The sequence below is a fragment of the Hakea prostrata genome, chromosome 9, assembly GCF_041222555.1.
Source record: "Hakea prostrata isolate BN-2017 chromosome 9, UWA_Hpros_2, whole genome shotgun sequence".
Lineage (NCBI taxonomy): Eukaryota > Viridiplantae > Streptophyta > Magnoliopsida > Proteales > Proteaceae > Hakea > Hakea prostrata.
Genome location: NC_142608.1, coordinates 61649599 through 61672386, shown reverse-complemented (window position 1 = coordinate 61672386; position 22788 = coordinate 61649599). Strand labels below are relative to the sequence as shown.

General features: G+C 36.9%; 1 protein-coding gene across 1 annotated transcript in view; it reads right to left on the bottom strand.

Annotated features, from left to right (window-relative positions):
• LOC149006006 (pleiotropic drug resistance protein 3-like) overlaps window positions 1-22575 on the bottom strand; it is a 39274-nt gene extending 16699 nt beyond the window's left edge. The window contains exons 1-11 of the mRNA XM_089167948.1: window positions 22495-22575; window positions 21802-21886; window positions 21328-21487; window positions 21152-21228; window positions 18639-18664; window positions 11210-11328; window positions 10778-11079; window positions 10356-10637; window positions 9950-10263; window positions 9028-9188; window positions 8828-8931 (exon numbers count right to left, since the gene is read on the bottom strand). Coding sequence (XP_089024074.1) covers window positions 8828-8931; window positions 9028-9188; window positions 9950-10263; window positions 10356-10637; window positions 10778-11079; window positions 11210-11328; window positions 18639-18664; window positions 21152-21228; window positions 21328-21487; window positions 21802-21885 — 1629 coding nt within the window. The 5' untranslated portion in view covers window position 21886; window positions 22495-22575. The remainder of the gene's footprint in view (window positions 1-8827; window positions 8932-9027; window positions 9189-9949; window positions 10264-10355; window positions 10638-10777; window positions 11080-11209; window positions 11329-18638; window positions 18665-21151; window positions 21229-21327; window positions 21488-21801; window positions 21887-22494) is intronic.
• Window positions 22576-22788: the final 213 nt, after the last annotated feature.

Sequence of the window (22788 nt, the reverse complement as noted above, 5' to 3'; positions counted from 1 at the left end):
TGAATGTAATTATTAAGGGTTTGGGCATGTGCATCTTGGGTTTGGTACATATCTCTCATACATGTGGACATAGCTAAGGATATGTATGATGGTCGAGTGATAAGTATAAGAACATAAGTATAAGAACAGTAGGGGGACAAAGTAATGAATTCCCAATTACAGTTGAACTACATCAAGAATCAGCTTTAAGCCCATATTTGTTGGCACTTATAATGGATGAATTAACCAAAGACATTCAAGACGAGGTTCCTTGGTGTATGCTTTTTGCTGATGATATTACGTTGATAAATGAGACTCAAGTAGGGATTAATACCAAGTTAGAATCAGGAAAACAACTTTGTAATCAAAAGGCTTTAGACTAAGTAGAACGACGACAGAATATCTAGTTTGTAACTTAGATCAAGATCAGGAGGATGATGAGGTGGTGAAACTTGATAATAAAGAGATTACTCAGAGCAATTGTTTTAGGTACCTTGGTTCAATCATAAATAAAAAAAAGTGATATAGAGGATGATGTTTCCCAAAGAATTAAAGTATGATGGATGAAGTGGAGAGGTGTATCCGAGGTCTTGTGTGATCGACGTATTCCTTTAAAGCTCAAACGAAAATTTTATAGGACTGTCATTCGACCAACTATGTTGTATGTGGAGGGTGTTGGGTTGATAAAAAGAATCATATAGATAAACTCAGTATAGAAGAAATAAGGACGCTAAGATGGATAAGTGGCAAAACTACAAAGGATAAGATAACGAATGATCACAATAAAGTTGGTCTAGTAGTTGCTCTAATAAGTGATAAGCTATGAGAAAGTCGTTTGAGGTGGCACAACCACATTCAACGGAGGACTCTAAGTGCCCTTGTACACAGAAGTGATATGATCCAGATTGAAGGCATTAGAAGAGCTAGGGGCAGACCTAAGATAACCTCAAGAGAAGTGGTAAGAAACAATATGCATGGCCTCAAATAAAGCTGATTGGAAGGCAAGAATCCATATAGCCGACCCATTTAGTTAGGACAAGGCTTGATGATGATGATGATGATGATCTCTGTTGAAGTATATACACATGGGATAGAAAGTTCTGAAAATAGAAATTACCAACAAAATAGAAACTATGCTTTCTAAAAACTCCCAAAACTTATGTAGCAAGACTCCAACATTAGAAATAGAAAGTAGAATAACATCAATAGCATAATACTGTTCATGTAAACAGTACAAACAAAGTTACTGTTCACGTGAACAGTACCGTGAACAGTAAAAATAGATTTTTACTGTTTACGTGAATAGTGTCGTGAACAGTAAAATATCCCATGTGTATATACTTCAACAATCTCATACATGGTATAATACCAGAATGCATGGTTAGGGCTAGTACGACATGCTACAACCCTACCAACACGAATGATGGTGTTTGACAAACCGGGGTATGGAGTTTATTCTGTTCTTGCAATTATTATTTTGAGGTGTGAGGTGCAAAGTGTATTGAGGTGCAAAATGTTGAGTGCGGTGTTGCTTGTGGGTTTCCCAAAGTAGCGGCCAAATCCACAAGGGGCAACAATGCAACACCGACATACCATGCACTAGGTTATCAATGGCTTTCCAAAGTAATGGCCAAAACCATGAGAGGGTACTGGTAACCTTAGTAGGGTCATCGAGGGTGCTAACCCAAACCAACAGCCGATCCCATGATTGTTAGTGTCCCGCTTTTACCAATATACCATGATAAGTAGATGACCATTGCATAATAGGAATTCACTATGTCACGGCCCCACCTAATCGGGGTAAATAAAGAGACAGCTAAGCCGCAGTGATTGCAAGGCGAGTGTCATATAGAGGGAACACGCCTTGTTGCTTGTGGGTTTCCACATCCAAATTCATGAGGGCTACATGACAACAACAAGACACCATTAATTGAGTTGTGACGATGTATGTTTCCAAAATGACAGCTGGATGCATGAAGGGCATACGATAGTTTGATAGGGTTAAAGAGAGAGGGCTAGCCCCAAAGTGACGGCTGAATCTATGAGGAATTGGTCCCCAATAGCATATGCGTGATAGGAGGTAGTGGACCTGAATTCTCAAGATTATTATGTTTTCTTTTTGGGATAAACACTATTGCCCCCCCCCCCATGTGCTATAGCTTAGTTACTAAAGGGACCCTACTTTTTATGCAATTACTTTGCCCCTTCACTTCTAACGGTGTTAGAAAACTGTTATAGTTGGATGTTAATGTTTGTTTTACCTTTTTAGCGAAATCAAGACAATACTATAGGAAATCCCAATTTTATCCTCATATTCTTATCATTTTAGATTCCAAAAGTTGGACTTTGATGAGACGAAACCAAGTCTACCAAAAAAAGAAAAAGGAAAAAGACAAACTTTCTCTCTCTCTTTTTTTTTCTTTCCTTTTTTTAAGGGTAATTTTCATCTGGACCCCCTGAGGTTTGGTCCATGTCATTTTTAGTCCAAATAATTTGACACTTTGCATCTGCCTCCCCTGAAGTATACAATAAGATCAATTAAGGACAAATTATAATTTTTATGACCAAAATACCCTTTATATCTATTATAATTTACATCATATCTTCACAATTAAAAAAAAAAAAAAAAAAAAAAAAAAAAGATTTTGATAACTCCGTCTTCATCATTAATTCATACTGTGCAAATTCTTCCTCTTCAATGGTCACAATCTTCAGGTCTTCTCATCCTACGAAATAAGGCTGTCTTCTTTATTTTGTTTTGGCAAAAATAAAAAATAAAAAAAATCGTCTCTTCTTCTTCTTCCTCTTCTCCTCTGTCTCTTAGCCAAAAAAAAAACTATCGTCTCATCTTCTTCTTCCTCCTCTTCTCCTCTTCTCCTCTGTCTCTTATTATTTTTCTTCCAAATCTTAAATGAATTCGAGTAGCAAAGTTTTAGAAAGAGGAGGCAAAGAGTTACCGTTGGGTTTCTTATTCAGTAGTTGCAGGTGAAGTAAGAAATAACGCTGTTTTCTTTATTTTGTTTTGGCAAAAAAAATAATAAAAAAAATCGTCTCTTCTTCTTCTTCCTCTTCTCCTCTGTCTTTTAGCCAAAAAAAAAAACTATCGTCTCATCTTCTTCTTCCTCCTCCTCTTCTCCTTTGTCTCTTATTATTTTTCTTCCGTTTATAATCCAATCGATCCTTTAGGGGATCAACGAGTGGAAGTCCATAATCTACTGGGATTTTGCGAATCGGAAGAGTAAGAGTCGGCAGCAGAGAAGAGGCGGCAAGTGCAGGTGTGTCTGAAACAGAGGCGGAGATTGGAGCAACCGAGAAGCGTAGGTTGGGTTTAATTTGTGTACGCAAGAAATGGTGTGGGAGAGGTAAAAGGGTTGATGGCGATCCCTTATGGATATCAAAGTTTAGTTGCAAAAGAAGGGTATTTTGGGAGGAAAGCCTGAAAGAGCCATTACAGAGTATTTTAATCTTCCCATTACAGAGTATTTGAAGCTTCTGAGTCTGCTTGTGAATGATGGAAGAATAGATCAACAGAGCGTGGAGACTTGTATATAAAAAATAAGAGATAGAGGAGAAGAGGAGGAAGAAAGAAGAAGAAGAGACGATTTGAAGATCGATGATGAAAATGGACTTATGGAAATCTGGCTTTATCATAATAGAAGTTGAGATCGATGCAAATACCCCAATTCTTTTGATTTCCACCATTAGATTTAATTGTGAAGACATGATGTAAATCGTACGGTAGATAAAATATAAGGGTATTTTAGTCATAAAAATTACAACTTGTCCTTAATTGATGTTATTGGATACCTCAGGGGAGGCAGATGCAAAGTGTCAATTTATTTGGACTAAAAATGACATGGACCAAAACTCAGGGGGTCCAGATGAAAATTACCCTTTTTTTTAATTGGTAGGTAAGAGAAGAAAGTGAGTTTTTCCCCCCTTTTCTTTCTTTCTTTTCATTTATTTATTTTAGGAGATTGTTTGGCAGTTTAGTTGAGGGTTAGTTTTTCCTAATTACTAAGGATAGTAATGTAATTTAATATAAAATGTAAATATGTAATTAAAGTTTCAAGGTCATTTTGGGGGTTTTTGAATAAATCAAAGAGGCCATGTCATCACTTAACTAACGAACCTTAACGACAAGGGGGCATCAGAAATTACAAGCAAAATCTAAGGTTGGATTAGTAATTTTAAAAAGCAGAGGGGATAACGTAGTAGTTAAGCTATAGTATAGGGGGCAAAAATAATCATCCCTTTCTTCTTCTTTTTGTGTGGCATGCAGGACATCATTCATTCATTTATAGTGTTTTCCCTTCACAAGTTTGGTGGAACTCATCCCTCGGGAATTTTCTCTTTTAGACGGTCACACAAGTATAGAGTCAAAGGCTAGTACAGGTGAGGCTAAAGGTGAAGGAGAGATTGCAAGAGATTGCAAGGCTTAACGTGATGCCATCTGCGGTGTTACACTTGTGCCTACGGGGTGTAGTTAGATATATTTGTGCCCGTGAAATCTTTTAACATTTAAGCAATTACACTTTCTATCTAATTATGTAATTAACATTTGGGGCAGGCTCTCATGCTTTACTTATCATTAGAATTCTGTAATTATGCATTAAATAATATTATGACTTTCTTTCTTGTGCTCTTGAGTATGTGTTACAGATTGTTATATAGTTATGGTACTGCATCAAGGATCCGTAGGGAAGGATTGGTGCCAGAAGGTACCACTGACACATAAGACCGGCTCGTTTAGGGTGGGGAGTGACAAGACCGGATCTATATGATGAATGCTCTACTACAGGATACTGACCATCCTCGATGGAAGGCTGAATACCTGATGTAGCAAGAGAGAAGTAGTCGTATCCAGACCCAGAGTATAGGCTAAAGAAAAAGCTATGGCCCAAGGAGAATGTGCATTTATCGGCTTTGAGGTGTTACCTAAATTCATGGTGGAGAAATCCAAGGATCCCATAAAACTCTACTGTGATCACAATGTGGCAACTACCAAAGGCGGGAGGAGGCTTGTGTGGTGAAAAGATTCATGACATGAACATTGCAATGATCCTCAAAAACAAATTTGGTGATTGGTTCAAGAAAATGAAGCCTTTGGTATCTTGTGATCATCAATGGTACTGAACATATAATCATCTTTGGACTGAAAAGCAGTTACAAACTGCTCTTAGGTGTGGTTTAATAACTTGGAGAACCATTCGAAGGTGGAATGCATGATTCACCATGTTATACCTAACGGACACAACTTGTATCTGGCTTGATCCTTGGTACCTAGATGGCATTCTTAGTAGATATGGGAATAGGATCACATGTGATGACAACTCCCACAAAAGTGACCCCCACTTTTGACTTGTTGATGATGTTCACTGGACAACCTAGGTCCTCAAGTCTCCTTGGGCTTGCAATAGATCTGGGAAAAGCTATAGAGCATCACACATTTCTCAACAAGTATCTGGATAGGGTGGTTACCATGAGGACTAATTAATAAGTATTTTCTAAATCATAGTTCAAGTTTTGAGCAAGATGGGTAGAAATTTTGAAGAAATCTTGGTTTTCTAAGAAACTGAGATGAAACCATGGGCATTTTTGAAAAGTCCATGTTTCTAGAAACATCTCGAAAATCTTGGTAGTTATGAGTTTTGACCTATATTTAGAAAGTTTCAGTTGTTTCGACCAATAAACGCCAAGCTATGACCTATTCCAACCAACCCAATTTCAATAGAAGTTTTGGTAGTTTTGACTAGTTTCGATGGTTTCGACTACCCATTACATGTAGAGTTTTAACCAAAAACTTCCATGGTTTCAACATGGTTTCAACTCATCTCAGCCATATCTTGGTCTCTTGGTGGCCTCAACCAGCCTTAAATCGAGACCTTGATCCTTGCTCCAAATCAACCTGGCACCATAGAGCTACAGGCCATAAAGTTGAATTGGGCCACATAAGTTTGGTTTCCCTCTAATATCGTGAGGCATAGCTTCAAGATGCTTAACGGACGCACTCTCTACTTGATGCAGAGTTGAAGACATACACTAGAAAGAAGAAGCCCAATGGTTAGGCCAATCAATGGCTTAAGGATATAATCCAAATCATCCCATGGACCTAAGGAATTCAAGGAACAAATTTCGGTCGAAACCAAGATTTCTACCCAAGAAAAGGCCAAAATTTCGGTCGAAACAGATGATTTTTTTTTTTAAAATTTCGACTCTAGGTTTCAGGCCTTATATGACGTCCATTTCATCTTATTTATAGCCTCCTACCTATTTAAAGAATAATAAACACAATAGAACTAGTATTTTGCTAAAAAAAAAACCACTAAAAATTTATCATTCAAGTATACTAACAAATGAATGGTTCCGACAACTCGACAAGTACAAAATGTATTGCATACAGGCATAAAATCATTAGCATACATGAATTGTTTGATAGAATGGTTACATATACAACAAGTCAACAAAATAAAATGCCCAACTAGATCAGGTGATGGTGTCTCACATATATTATGTTGAAGCCCATATATCAGAAATACATAAAAAAAATAAATAATTTAGAAAATATTTACTAAAATTAGAAAATGAAAAATGGTAGCAAATAATAAAAAAATAAGTTTAACAAAACACAATCATAGATCATAGTCCTAGGCTAAACATATATTAATTTTAAGGCAATACAATATCATTTAAGGTGTGAACAAAATAAAAATCACAAAAGGGAAGTTTGGAACTGTTGGGTATGGCTCATGCTTCACATTCTATTGTTGCTGGAGTTTCCTTTGTAGCTGTTGTGGATTAGGAGGTGTTTGAAGGTAAAAGATGAGCAAAAGAGGTGCTTAAAGGCAAAAGAGTCGTAGAAATTAGGTGAAAATGGGATAGAAATCAATAAAAACTGAGGAAAAACAATCTGGAATATTGAAATGGTCGAAATTTCGGTCGAAATCTCCGAAATTTTGGTCGAAATCTATTACTTTTCCGAAATAATTGGAAGTTTGATTAAGTTTTCAAAAATGCAAGCATTTTGGTCAAAATTGCAAGCATTTTGGTCAAAATTGCAAGCATTTTGGTCAAAATTTTGACAATTTCGACCGAAATTTCTTCTATAAGGATATGATCCAAATCATCCCATGGTTTTCATGGGCTAGGAATATTTTGGTGGGTTAAAAGTTAGCCCACATGTTAGATCTTCATCGGCTAGACCTGAGCCCAAGTTTAGTTTAATATGAATGGAACCTTAAGAAATTTATCAAAGTCAATATAAGGGGCTCTAGTGAGAAAATAAGAAACTCATTGTCAAAATGAGCTTTTCTTTGTCAAGAATTAGGTAGTGGTTGAATCAATTAGGTGGGTGTTAGTAATTGGTTCGTTGATGTATTTAATGTCTATCTTTAGATTGGCTATATAAAGGAACTTACATAGGAGAGTGGATTAACTCACTCGTCAACTAAAATCAACAGTTGCTTTGCAAGCCATTCTTCTCCATGGTGAAACCTTGTGTTTGATCAAGAAAGGTTGGTAATACATCCAACCAATCCACCTTGCAATGTAAAGCCCGGGTGTTATTTTGCTGTCCTTATTGCTCTCTCATTTCTATCATAATGTTCTCTCACTTCTACCTCTACTTGATCTCATATTTTCAGGGTACTTTTCTCATTTATTTTGGGTAATCTCCACTTAAGCCAAGCTCAATTCTGATTTATAGTTCTAGCCCTACTTTGAAGTAAAATTCTATCCCCATTGTTCTAATGTTATTCTAGGGTTACAATTGTTATATAACTCTAGGTTTCAGTTTTTATTCACATCTGAATTTCGTATTATACTTACTCTGTGAAAAGGTCTTGATTGGCAACTGCTTTGATCATTCAAATACAATACTACATTACTACAACAGACCAGCTCCTCTAAAAGAACATCTGTGTGAGAGACCTTGTTACTGTTTCCACAGACTTGAAAGCCAGAATAATCTTCTTCTTTCTTTCAGTTCACCTATACAACTCAGGTTTGGGAGGAGTAAATGTTCCACCACTCTATTTCGAGCAACATAATGTTAGCCTGTAGCTCTTTGGGTTGCCAAAATTTGAGGTGATTGGCAACATTGTAGGTATTGGTAAACTTGTGTATTGTACTACAGTATATCACATTTGGAGGCAGCAAAATGGTAGACTGATTCATAAGACAAGACCGGACAGTGTCTGAAACATTGAATCTGCATTTTTGGAGAAATGTCAATCCATCCCTCTCCGAAGGAAGCGGTCTTCCTGACTTGTGGATCAACAGGGTTTTTCTATGATACATAAGCCTCCTTGAGTTACTTCTTTAGTTTCAGGAGTTTCCCTTATTGTTCTTATATGGACTTTTGGCCATTGAATTAGGCTCTTATGGATTATGTCTCCCTTGTTGTTTCTTATGGACTTATGGCCATTGAAATAGGGTCTTTAAGGATTATGTCCCTATTTTCCAGTATAGTTTCTTTCTTTCCTTCTGAATAAATTGATCAGGATGAAGCAAGAAAAGATGAGATCCATTCATTGAAAAGTTTCTTTTGACATATATATACAAAAATTTATCAAACGAAGTTGTTCATGAATTTCTTTCTCATGTACAGGGCAAGAGACCACTTGCTTGGTCATGTAGCCACCGCATCTGCATAGGACCCCATGAGAATACAAGCAGGGCATAAACACCAATGGGTTTTTTTTTTTAATTTCAGAAGGGGATTAGTGTTAATTTCGCATGCTTCTGTGTCTAGACTAAGAGCCATGCGCGCAAACAGTGTACCTTTTCCCACATATAAATTAAGTTCATGAATTATAAGAAGTAAATAGATTAGATAGTTTTTGCTCACCTGTTGCCACCGAGGAGCAAGAAATTCATTTAGAGTCATCCCTATCTCACCATATGTCAATGGACAAACCCAAAAACCCCACTTGATCCAAGCAGGCATATAGGCTGCAAACAGAACAGTTTATTAAGTACACCTCTTTTGGAACTTTAGATGGGGGGTTCAATTAGAAAGAATAAAGGAGGAAGCATAAAGACACTTACGGTATGGAATAATGAAACCAGCAAATAGAAAGAGGAAAATCAGAGTCAAGCTACCAGCTGTCATAGAAGCAACAATTGTACGGGAAACTGATGCAACAAATCGGAATAAGGACATGCCCATCACATGCAAAGCAAAAAGTAAAATGAACTGGCGGAGAAACCTGGAAAATAAAATAAGTGAAATTCTCATATGTTCAACATTTTATAAATAAAATTTGGGAGAAGAAAACAAGGCCACAAGCTAATAGATTCTAGAATGTTCCAGTTGAAACAGGGTTGACACCTGTCACACATAAAACTTACAGTTGGGCCTACTGAATGGTACATCTTACTTGCATTTGCTAGAACAAATACTTCATATGCTTTTATGCAAGTCCAGATCAGATCTTGTTAGGTTAGTGCCACTGACGTGGTGGCGCCTGAGGTGCCCAGTATTGGATGGATGCTAGGTGCATTGCATAAATCCCAGCTGTTCAAAACATGATGTGCACATATAACCAACTTCAGTGAAAAAAGACCGTCTTTGTTCTTTTTTTTTTTTTTAAAACGAACCGAACCATGTTTTTTGAGCGGTTGACTATATGCTATACACATGACGTCCATCCAACACTGGGCACCATAGGCACCACCATGTTAGTAGCACTAGCCAAACAAGATCCATTTAGATCACCTACCCACCTAATGCTTTTTCACCACACATATTATCTGGGGCCTACATCTGAATATGACAAAATAATTTAGAGGTGGGACCCCCAGTGGATCCCACATGGGCCCCACACAATATGTGTGATGAAAAAGCGTCAGAGGAACACCCCTCCGACAAGGAGATGATGCAAACTCCTTTATGACTAAAATAGCAGTATACTTTATCAATATATTTTGCAGATGTCATTAATTAGAGAAGTTGACCCTCTATACATACCTTCCAAATTCAGGAGTATATCCAATGACATAATAAGTAAGACCAGTCCAAACTAAGGACTGCATAAATGAAATGGGAATCTTTGCAAGAGCTGATGGAATAGCATAAGCCCAAGCTGGGTAAAAGTAGCTGTCTCTCTGTTTGTAGAATACAGCGAGCCTTGAAACTGTCATAGACATTTCTGGGAACCCATCCAGAACCAACCTTAGAAGACCATAAAATAAGGAACCCAAATAATAGTTTGCATGGATTGAATCAACACCCATACGAGTCCTTAGAAAAACAGTCATTGTGATGAATGCAGTGATGACAAGCTGCACATAACAGACATTCAAGTACCTGTTAGATTGGACACAGACTTAGACAAGTCTTAGTAGGAGGGAGTCTCAAATGTAGTGAGACCAACCTGAGTTGATTTGAAGACATATACAAAAGAATTTCGCCTCATGAGTAGATATTCCTTGATCAAGCAGGCTTTTAAGAGCTCCAATTTGCTTATAGAGTATAAACTAAATGACAGTGCATTTTTATGGCTCTGAGACCTATCATATGGATCTGAAAGCTCCTCATCCAACTTCTTCCCAATGTGGAACACTTTAAAATTCTCATAAAATTCATCAACAGAAACATAACTGTAAGCTTTGTCTTTTAGAAACCAGTATTGTGCCTGATCCTTTTTAGAGACAACCTGAATTTGAAAAAAAAGTAAAGAAATTTAACCTCGGGTCCGTTGACCCCTATTATGTATTAAAAAAAAAAGCAGGAAATTAAGTAGCATCATTTTACAGAGTAAGAGAGTATTAGAAAGGAGATAGCTATTTCATATACCTCTTGAAGGAAATCAGCTGCTCCCTTTCTTTCCGGACACCTAAATCCACAATATTCAAAGAATTCGAGGATATCATTGCGTGGACCATGGTAGACAACTTTTCCTTCTGCCATCAACATAACATCATCAAATAGATTATAGGTCTCTGGTGCAGGCTGAAGAAGTGCAATCAATGCCGTAGCATCTGTTAGATGCACCAAATGCTGAAGGCAAGAAACAATCTGGAAGGTTGTAGAACTGTCCAGGCCATTTGATATTTCATCCATAAAAAGAGCTTTTGTCGGACCCACAATCATTTCCCCTGCAACAAACAATTTATTGATTTATTGTTTGAGGGAAAAAATTAATATATCCAACTAATACACTTAAGAAAACTTACTATACATTATGCTTTGCAATAATTGTCTGATTCATCACAACATCCACCCTACCTGTAGTCACTCTCTTCTTTTGACCACCTGAAATACCTCTTCTCATGGCATCTCCAACCATTGAATCAGCACAAATATCAAGTCCAAGAATCTGAATGGAATTAACAAGCAAGACACTCAGTCATATAAACCAAGAACCCTGCTTTGAATTAATATAGGAAAAAATTGTTTTAAAATTAAAAAAAAATTTTTTAAGGTGGTGTTTTTTTGGGTGGTTTTTTTTTTGTTTTTTAAAAAGAGTTTTTTTAATTGTTTTTTTAAAAAAAAATATTAATAATATATATAAAAAAAAAAAAATATAATATTAAAGAATATTTTTTGGGGTTTTTTTTTATTTTTTTTTTTTTTTTTTTTTTTTAAATAAATTAAATTAAAATAAATTTAATTTTAATTTTTTTTTTTTTTATTTTTTTTTTGTTGTGTTTTTTTTTTTATATTTTTTTTTTTTTTTTTTTTATTTTATTTTCTTTTTTTTTTTTTTTTTTTTATAAAAGTGATTTTTTTTTATTGTTTTAAGGAAAGGGTTTTTGAAAGTGAGAGAGAAAGAGAAGAGCGACTTCGTGACCAGACCAAGTTTCCTGATTTTAAGACTGGTTTTGAGTTGGTTTGGTTTGCTCTATTGGTTCAAGTGGTTCAATATCTGGTGGTTTGTTTCTGGAATTAATTCTGATTCTGAGATTAATTGGATTCTGGAATTATTCTGGAATTAATTCTGTTTCTGATTTCTGATTTCTGACTTCTGATTTCTGATTTTGGGATTAATCAGATTCTGATTCTGAAACTAATCTGGATCTGATTTCTGAGATTAATCTGATTTGATTTTAATTGTTTTTGGATATGGGAGAAACTTCAAGTAAAAATACCATGACTGAAATTATTTCTCCATCCTCTCATCGGTTAACTGAGAAGAAATTAGAGGGTGCATCAAATTTCCACCAGTGGAGGGCTATAGTTAGAATCATTCTTACTGGACGGGGACAAATAGATCATTTGACTAAGACTGTATCTAAAGAGGATGATACTTGGGCGATTGTTGATGCTCGAATACTTGGGCAGATGTTTAATTCCTTGGCCAATAATATTATAGATTTGGTTACTCACTTACAAACTGTGAAGGAATTATGGGAGTATTTGAATGTGTTGTATTCTGGTCAGAATAATTTGGCTAGAATCTACGAATTGTCCCAGGAATTTTATCGAGTAGATAGGAAAGGTAGAGATATTACCCAATATTTTGTAGATTTTAAAAGAATGTATGAAGAACTAAACTCTATTCTACCTATCTCCTCTGATATCAAAACTATGCAAAATCAAAGAGAGCAATTAGCTGTTATGGGTTTCTTGGGAGGTCTTGGAAAGGAGTTTGAGGCAGTTAGAGCACAGATTCTTGGTAGTGATCATGTACCCATGTTAGTTGACACATTTTCAAGAGTTCTTCGTGTTGCAAGGGAGAGTACCAATAACTCTCCAGAAAATTCAGCTTTGGCAACAATTTCTCGAGGCACTTCTGGAGGACAAGCCCCTGGTGGACAGAATATAGGACGAACAAGAGGAAATAATAATGGAAAATATCCAAGTTCACACAACTCTACTGACAGTACAGGATAAGTTAAGACTTGTCATCATTGTGGTCGTCCAGGACATATTCAACGATATTGTTGGAAGCTTCATGGGAAGCCCCCACACATGGCGAATGCAATCATTACCTCTAAATAAGCGTCTACAACTACTAAAGTTCATCCTAAGGGTAAGAATGTAAAGATGACTGAGGAAGATTATATTCGTTTCACTCAGTTTCAGACCACTCAACCACAATCATCCGCTGCCACCCTTGTTCAGACAGGTAATGCTACTGCTTGCCTTTCAACCACATCTCGCCCATGGATCATTGATTCAGGAGCTTTTGATCATATGATCGGGGCAACAGGTATATTTTCCTCTTTTGTTCCATCATCCTCTTTGGTTACACTTGTTGATGGCTCTCATATCAATGTTAAAGGAGTGGGTACAGTTCAACTCACTCCATCCATTACCCTACCCTCAATTCTTTACGTACCTAATTTGCCATTTAACTTATTATCTGTTCATAAATTTACTTCCACTAATAACTGTTTGGTGCAATTCTTTCCTGGATATTGTTTATTTCAGGATCTTACGACGAAGAAGATGCTTGGTAGAGGCCGTATGTCGGGGGGGGTTGTATCTATTCGAGGAGATATCCTCTACTGCTTTTTCTAGTATTTCCATCCCCCATCAAATACATTGTCGGTTGGGGCATCCGTCTTTGGAAACCCTAAAATTGGTAGATAAAAGTTTTCATTCTCTTTCTAAGCTGGACTGTGAGTCTTGTCAATTTGGAAAACTTCATCGTGTGAGTTTTCCTCCTCGTATACATAACAGATCAAACCACCCTTTCTCTCTAGTTCATTCTGATGTGTGGGGACCCTGTACTGTTAGTTCTACTTCAGGTTACAGATACTTTGTTACATTTGTGGATGACTTTTTAAGAGTCACTTGGCTTTATTTAATGAAAAATCGTTCAGAATTATTTGACATATTTTGCAATTTTGTTATTGAAATTCGTACTCAATTTGGTGTTCCTATTCAAACCTTTCGTAGTGATAATGCCAAAGAATATTTCTCTGATCATTTTTGTAAATTTATGGCTTCTAATGGGATTCTTCACGAATCCTCCTGTGTTGATACTCCTCAACGAAATGGGGTTGCAGAAAGAAAAAATAGACACTTATTGGAGGTCACCCGTTCTCTCTTATTTGAGATGAAGGTTCCTAAATCCTTTTGGGCTGATGCAGTTTCAATTGCTTGTTATCTTATTAACAGGATGCCTTCATCTGTCTTAAAAGGTGGCATTCCTCATTCTCTTTTATTTCCTTCATCTCCCTTATTTACCTTGTCTCCTCGCGTATTTGGTTGTGTATGTTACATTCGTAATCATCATCCAGGGATCTCTAAACTTGATCCTTGTGCACTTAAGTGTATTTTTGTGGGGTACTCTCGCACTCAAAAGGGATATCGTTGTTATTCTTTTGACTTACGCAGATATTTTGTTACTGCAGATGTGTCGTTTTTTGAGTCCACTCCGTTTTCTGCTGAATCTCATAGTTTAACCGACCTAAATGATGATCTATGTATTTTTCAAAGTGTGTTTCCATAGGATATAGTTCCTTCACCTCCACCTCCGCCAGACATCACCAAAGTGTACATGCGCCGTCCAAAACCACCGGCTCCCCCCTCTGCACCTACGGTCTCTACCTCTGTGCCGACTTCGTCTGTTGATCCTGCGGACGTTCCTACCAAATCTGACCTTGACATTCCCATTGCTCTTCGGAAAGGTACTCGTTCTTGTGTTCAGAATCCCATCTCTAACTTTATTTCATATTCTACTTTATCACTGGGTTCTCTACTGCTCTATCTACTATAGAGACTTATCCTATTCCTAAGAATGTTCTTGAAGCCTTGTCTAATCCTGGGTGGGTCAGTGCAATGAACGAAGAATTACAAGCCTTAGAAGACAATCAGACTTGGGATCTTGTGCCCTTACCCTTAGGAAAGATAGCTATTGGTTGTAGGTGGATATTCACTGTGAAAGTTAATCTTGATGGTTCTTTAGCTCGCCTGAAAGCTTGTCTCGTTGCCAAGGGCTATGCTCAAGTTTATGGCGTAGATTATGTTGATACTTTTTCGCCTGTTGCCAAGCTTACTTCCATCCGCATTTTAATCTCTCTTGCGGCTACCAACCAATGGCCCTTGTTTTAGTTGGATGTAAAGAATGCCTTCCTTCATGGAGATCTGCATGAGGAAGTGTATATGGAGCAACCACCTGGGTTTGTTGCTCAGGGGGAGAAGAATAAGGTTTGTCGCGTCCGCAAATCATTATATGGTCTCAAGCAGTCACCTCGTGCATGGTTTGGACGATTCACTATTGTTGTAATAGAATTTGGGATGACTCGTTGTGAAAGTGATCACTCTGTATTCTTCAAAAACTCTAATGCAGGCAAGATCTTTCTTGTAGTTTATGTTGATGATATCGTCATTACAGGAGATGACACTTCAGGAATTGATAGGTTAAAGACTTATTTACAAGAAAATTTTCAGACCAAAGACTTGGGCAAGTTAAAGTATTTTCTAGGAGTTGAAGTTGCCCAATCAACAAAGGGCATCTTCTTATCTCAACGGAAGTATGTACTGGATTTGCTTTCTGAAATAGGAATGTTGGGATCAAAACCAATAGACACTCCCATGGAATGTAACTTAAAGTTAATGCCAGAAGATGGAACCATTCTTGATGATCCAGAGAAGTACAGAAGGCTTGTTGGGAAGCTGAATTATCGGACTGTGACTAGACCTGACATTGCCTTTCCTGTCAGTGTTGTGAGTCAATTTTTGTCTGCCCCACGAACATCACACTGGGATGCAATTATACGAATTCTAAGGTATCTTAAGAAAGCTCCAGGACGTGGACTTCTTTACACTAATCATGGACATAGAAATGTTGAAGGATTCTCTGATGCTGATTGGGCTGGATCAACTATTGATAGAAGATCGACGACAGGCTACTGCACATTCGTTAGAGGAAATCTTGTATCATGGAAGAGTAAGAAACAAACTGTGGTAGCAAGATCAAGCGCAGAATTTGAGTATCGTGCTATGGCACAGATAACATGCGAGATGGTATGGATAAAACAGTTACTCCAGGAATTAGGAATTATTAATGACACGCCAATGAAGTTATGGTGTGATAATCAAGCTGCGGTTCATATAGCATCAAATCCAGTCTTTCATGAACGTACTAAGCATATTGAAGTAGATTGCCACTTTGTTCGTGAGAAGTTACTACAAGGCATAATATCCCCCAAGCATGTGAGGACTGGAGAACAACTCGCAGATTTGTTCACCAAAGCTCTAGGGAATACAAGGGTTACCTACATTTGTAACAAGCTGGGCATGAGTAATATATATGCTCCGGCTTGAGGGGGAGTGTTAGGAAAGGGCAATTTGGGAAAGACTGATCCATCGAGAGTTAGTGATGTAGGAGAAACCCTAGAAACTAGGGGACCTACAAAGTGGCTACTAGACTCTTAGAATTAACGCCTATTCTTGACAGATAGTAAAGAAAGAAATTTTTGCAGGACTTGTAATCTGATTTATCATGCATGTAAGACAGTTAAAGTAGAGAAATAAACACGATAAGTCTTACTGGTAAGCACAACTAAACAAGAATCAATAGGGAAACAAGGGGATGGGGATCTTGGCACCATAATACTAAATTGAATGCAAGACTATTAAGAAACTTAAAGAAAAATAGAACTATCCTAATCAATATCGGATTTCTAACAAGGAATTCAACAATTAACAATGTAAAGGGAGTCTTAGGAAGTTTTTGTTTTAAACAAATAATTGAGCAGTATTTTAGGAGAGATAATGTTACCTGCTGATCTTGGCTGCAAAACAGGGGTTAGAAAGCATCTAGGAACATAAATAATAGAAAGAAAAATATTTTGAAGAAGTGGGAATCCTAGGAAAGGAGAAAATAATATTCTGAAGTAATGGCGTATCCTAGGAAAGAGAGTAGGTGATAAGAGAGAGGGAGAGAAAGAAAAGAAACAAAGAGAAGGGAAAGGAGACTAACAGAAGACAACTAGACTAACAAAGAAGGAAGAAAGAAAAGAAAAAAAAGAACCGTGGGTTTGGGGAAGAAGAAGAAGATTTCCAAGAAAGAAACTAGGTCTTTTTTTTTTTTGAAAAAAAAAGAGTAGATCTTTGTAGAGGAGAGCAAGGAGAAGTTTTCTAGTGGGAAATAAAGGTGAAAGGAGGAGAGAAAACTTACCTGGAGAGAGAAGAGAAAACCAGCACCGCCAGAGAGAGAGAGAGAGAGAGAGAGAGAGAGAGCAGCCGTGAGCTTTTTCTAATTCTTTTCTTTCATTCAAATTGCCAAAAACGAATTTGATACATGGTTTAAATAAAAAAATTGATTCCTCACAACCCTACATGTTTAATTCCCAAAATAACCCCAACTTAAGTTGTATATATAACCCAAACTCAAAATAATTCAAAATTGGGCCCAAACAGACTCTAGGCCCAGCCCATAAAGACTCAAACATGAAATCAAAATATTTAAATAGTAAACTACTACCCAACCCACTAAGACTTAGAAAATAACATGACAAACTGCCTATGAGCAGTGTTTCTCATCGTCCATCCACATAGATGCTGTCGTGGGATGATCTTTACGTCGGCGTCGCCGGTAAACTCGAAACTGCTCACTAATGTCTTCATCAGTTAGTGCCTTGCGCTAACTCTCGATAGGAAAAAGATAGTGGTAATTAAGAGTTTTATACCAATTGAAATTGATTGATGCTTTCCTATATAGAATAGACTTGTAAATCAGCCTATATATATTGAAGTTATTTTGAGGTGTGCTCATAAGTTTTCTTAGAGCCTCCACAACTAAGTCGTGGCTTCCATCTTCTCCTCTCCCTCATTCTTCACCTTATTCTTTCTCAAACTAACAAGTATAAAGCAAACTGTATAAAACTAGAATAGTTCCATACTCATTCAGTGATAATTTGGTGCTCGAAGCAGTGCTATATGAAATTTAATGCGTTCTAATACATGAATGAATCTGCTACCCCTCTCCTAAGTCATAATGAAGTAAATTATATTGGGATAGTCTATGTTTATTTCATTAAACAAAGTAGGAGAGTCTGAAACTCAAGGAGCACTAAGAGAAGCCTCAGATTGAATACATGGTGTTTGGAAAAACTTGTATGTCTCCTATAAAATTTTGAAGGAGGATTCAATACTTATCTTGCTTCTGGTATTACCATATTAAGTTGACGAAAGTTAAAGCTGAGGTCAACAACTGTAAGAAAAGGTTTCCAAATTGTGTTTGAAAATTATAATTACATTTCAGTAAATTATTTTTGAAACGTTTCTGAAGTTTCTTTGGAAATTGAGCACAGTTTGAGTAAATACAATTTCAGGAGACAAGGGGACCAAGAATAGGATAATAAGGTTTGTAAGAGCAATTTAAGCACTTTATTGACGTGAGAGTATTCTATATTTGATTTAATTTAATTATATCATAAATGCAGGAATGCTCCTCACCACTTATGAGCAGTTAGCTGCCACTGATGCAGCAACGATTGAACAGCCTGTAGGTAATGGCCCAGAAGATGTGATCTTGAAATTGTGGCTACATGGAAAAATCCAGAATAGAAGAAGGGGGTATGATTAATGATGAATGCTACAAGGGCGAGAGATATCAGTTGAAGAATGTCAAGTATAGAAGAAAAAGACGTGAGAAATCAATGTGATGTGAACCAGGACCTAGTGTTTGGTTGCTTGAGGTAGGCCCAAGATCTAGGTCCACTCTAGGATCCTCTTCAATAGAATCAGCAGTCAGGTTTTAGAACACCCTCCGATAGCAAGCAACTGGCTAGTTTAGTGGATCTAGGGTTTAGAAAAAGGTAGGGTTCGGTTGGGCAAGGGTTTTGCGTAAATTAAACCTGAAACCTTGCTGCCTTGATAATTTCAGAATTGAACTTTTGAATTTTGGATTTTGGAAATTTGGTTTTGACTGGAATTAGGGTTTGGATGGGGTCTAGGGTTAGGTTGAGTGCTTAAGGAGTGGCGGAGATGCTAGTCCTAAAAGGGTTGATGATTTGGTTGATCGATTAAGTAGTTTTAGAATTTTGAAGTTTTAAGGTTTCGGTTTTCATATTAGAGACAATGAATCGCAGGATTTTTCTAGGGTTGGAGGGGAGGGAAAGGGCTGAAACCTAGGTAGGGGATGGGGAAGGGTGTTTAATTCCAACAGGGGGTAGGACTAGGTAAAGGGTTGAGGGACTCTAAGCTTTGGAATGGGGCTGAAACTCTGGTTTACAGTTTTCTGGAAAAGAGAGGGAAAGGGCTGGGAATTGATAACCTAGGGTAGGGAGAGTGTGGGGTTAAGGATGAGAGCTTGGGGAAGGGAAATAGCGAATGCCATAGGGTTTGGGGGGGGGGGTGTAACTACGGAAATAGAGTTACGGGGGGGGTAAGGGGGCTGGATGAGAGAAGAAGGATGGGCTGGGTTTTGGGTTGGTTGTTGTACTTACTTGAAGATGGCCTGGGGCTTCACAAAATCCTGCAGAAATCTTCTCTCTAGGCTGTCAAAAGTTCCCCCCAAGGGAACCTATGACTCTTGCAATATGCTCCTTCAAATCTCAATTTTATTTAATAATCATGATCTGATTTATTAGAACCTAGAGAGGCTTATTTATAGCCTAAATGACAGAATTCACAATAGAACTCAACTTTAGAAAGAAAACAAACTAGGACTCTAACTTGCAATTAAAATCAATCTAAAACTCCTAAGACTTTAACTCACGCAAGGAACCTTCAAAGCTTACTCTAGAAAGATCCAATTTGAATTCTAAGAGTAGATGTAGATTCCTTGCAAAGAGTAGGACAACTCAAGAGGACTCCTTCATAAACAAGGAATCCAACTCTAATCAGGACTCTTGAGTAACTTGCAAAATAAATACTCAACTTTTTTTTTTTTTTTTTTGGGGGGGGGGGGTTGGGGGAGGGAATAAAATTGAAGTGGAAAGGAGATTACTGAGAGTAGATAACCTCCACAAAACAAGAATATCGTGCATATGACATGAGGTTTAATATGGGTACAAGAGTACTTTTGCTGTATTTTATTCATTCTCTAGTCTAGCATAAATAAAAAGGCAAGGGGGCATAATGTCGTAAGCCATTATTCCAAATTTCATCATGGTATTGGAGCAAGAATCAACATCTGGATCCAAACACTAATGCCATTTAATGGTAAAACCCTAATGCCGCCAATATTATATCACTGCCACCCTCTAATTATCATGCCACCACTTCCCCTTCCTTTTCTCATTTCCCCCTATCTCGTCTTAGTTTCCTTCACCAGTAATTTTCACAAAGAAGAGGAATAAAAGTACAAGTATTGAAGTACTTGTGACCCCAAAATACAGGTCAAAGACAAAATCACAGCATAGGTTGCTACAAACCAGGTAAAAGTTTAGTGTAGGTTACTATGAACCAAAAAAACAACATAAGGTTGCTAGGGGCCAAGTAGCAGCATCAGTTTCTGGAGACCAAGTCAGCATAAGGTTACTGGGAGACTACATGGAAGGAGTGGTTCAAACCAAAAAATGAACCATAATTGGTACCAGAATGAAATTATTTCTTGAACATTTATTCTCATCCAAAGAGTAATAAACCCTATTTTACTCATCTAAAGTTTTAGAGTGGTTTTCTTCTTTATTTTTCTTAATGGCTCCGATACCATGTAACAGAACCATACTAACAAACTAGGACCAGTAGAGGAAGAAGAGGAGAACTGAGAGAGAGAACAACAGGGAAAGAAGATGTGCGGAACATGATGGACTCAGCTTGCCTAGAATGGTGACGCTATGTTCTGTTTATAGAAAAGTAAGGAGACTATGACTCTTCGTAGGAATTCCACTAAAAGTGAAAGTAGAGTTACATAAGAAATAAAATAAGACTCAATTACTAACTAAAGTAACTCATATTATAATAGGGACAATCCCCCTTACATGACATCTGCTAACCAACTAATTAGCTATAATCCTCAGTAGGAAAGTTGATTAGAAGTTTTTGGATTTCAAAATAATATTTATTAGTAGCTGAACTTCTTATTATAAGAAAACTAGTTCATCTGGCCAGGAAACCTAGAATCCTAGTTTCAGATAGGTTAAGATAGTGTATTTTGTTATAATTTAAGGTTGATCAAGACTCCCGTAAGAGACCTTGTTGTTGTAATGACAAATAGGAAAAACAATTTGTGCTTGGGTAATATCACATAGTGTTAATAGTGAATACCCATAAATCAGAATTATTAATAAGCACAATGAGGAAAAAAGGCGAGCTAACAGGTACCTTCATATAAGTATCAACATCTGGATCAGGGAGAATTCCAGCTTGCTTCTCCCTTCTACTAACCTCCATCATGATCTCTTCATGTACATTGAACAAAATAATATAAATTGTGAATTCAAATAGATAAAGAACTCATTCAACAATATCCAATTAAAGCATACTCAAATCAAACCTACCTGCTCGACTTCCAACACCCTGACAACATGCAGAAAAGTCAAGTGTTTCCCTCACAGTCATCTCAGCTATGTGCAGATCATGTTGGCTGATATAAGCTGATGTTTTTTGAGGAATAAACTCTTCCAGTCTGTAGCCATTATAAGAGATCTCTCCAGTAACCTAGAGATTGCATTAAAACAATCTAAAAATACTATAATGACTTCAGGAGAAAGAAGGGGGGGGGAAAGAAGAAAAAGAAAGAAAGAGAAAGAAGTGGATTGAAAATTGTTTTGACAGAATAAAAGAATTTTAGTTAAAATTATCTCAAGTCAGCTGGCTTTACATTAAAATTTCAGTCTATAAACAACTGAACTGTTCTTAGTGACATAGTTTTGGTCATGATAACCATATCTTATATTATAATAAATGTGCATTGTCATGCTTTAAAATGGAACATCACAAGGTATTTGATAAAAAACAGTATCTATAAAAACCTTAAGAGATTGATTTAGTTTCCCTGACAGAGCCAGCATCAGGGTGGTTTTACCGCATCCTGGAGGACCAAGAAGTAGAGTCATCCTGCAACACCAAAAAGTTTATGTAAGTAAACCTCTAAGTTGTTTATTATTTCACAACTTTGCCAAAATAGTGGAGAATTTAAGATGGATTGCTCTTTGTAGAATTTTAATTTAGGAACCACAATATATCTTAAGGAAAGCTTCTTTAACTAATTAGAAAATTGTAAGAGAGAACTGTGTAATTTATGTTTGGGGTTAACAGATTGTCATCTACATTGAAGAACTAAAACACAACATCAGATATGGATCTTAATATAACTGACTTGAACCAAAAGATTTCCTAAAGCAAATATAGATTCAAATGGTTAAACTTAATCATCTATTGCTTCTTTATTGCATGTCTGAAAAAGAAACTCAAAATGCCAATCATCCACTCATTTGTCAGAAAATCAGTTATTGTCTTTTTCCCATCCCCATTTTATGAGGATTTTCAATTTGAGGCCATCCAACTAGGATGTTTCAACTAAGATGGTTGAGTCATTTGGTTGACGATAATTATCAGGATATTTGAAGAATCAAATTCAGATCATCAGTTGATAACAAGAGGAAACATGGGGTAGGAAAGAAATTAACCAAATACTGAATTGAATGCATTTTTTTATTTTCTACCTGCCAGGCTTGATGAGACCACTGATGTCCTTGAGAATACTAATCTTGGCAATTTGAGACTTTGAACCACACAGCTTGGTAAAATCCTGAACCATAAAAAGTTCAAATTTGTAAACAGTAGAAGAAAAGGAAGCAGAAAACAATTTATACACATAAAGAAAAATAACCTCTATAACAAGAAAATATCATTGCCAAGGGAAATAAGAGTCATCCAATACCCCATTAGTATCAAAGCTTTACAATCAAATAATATTTATAAAGAACAACTAGGCAACTAGGTATTTTGAAAGGCAG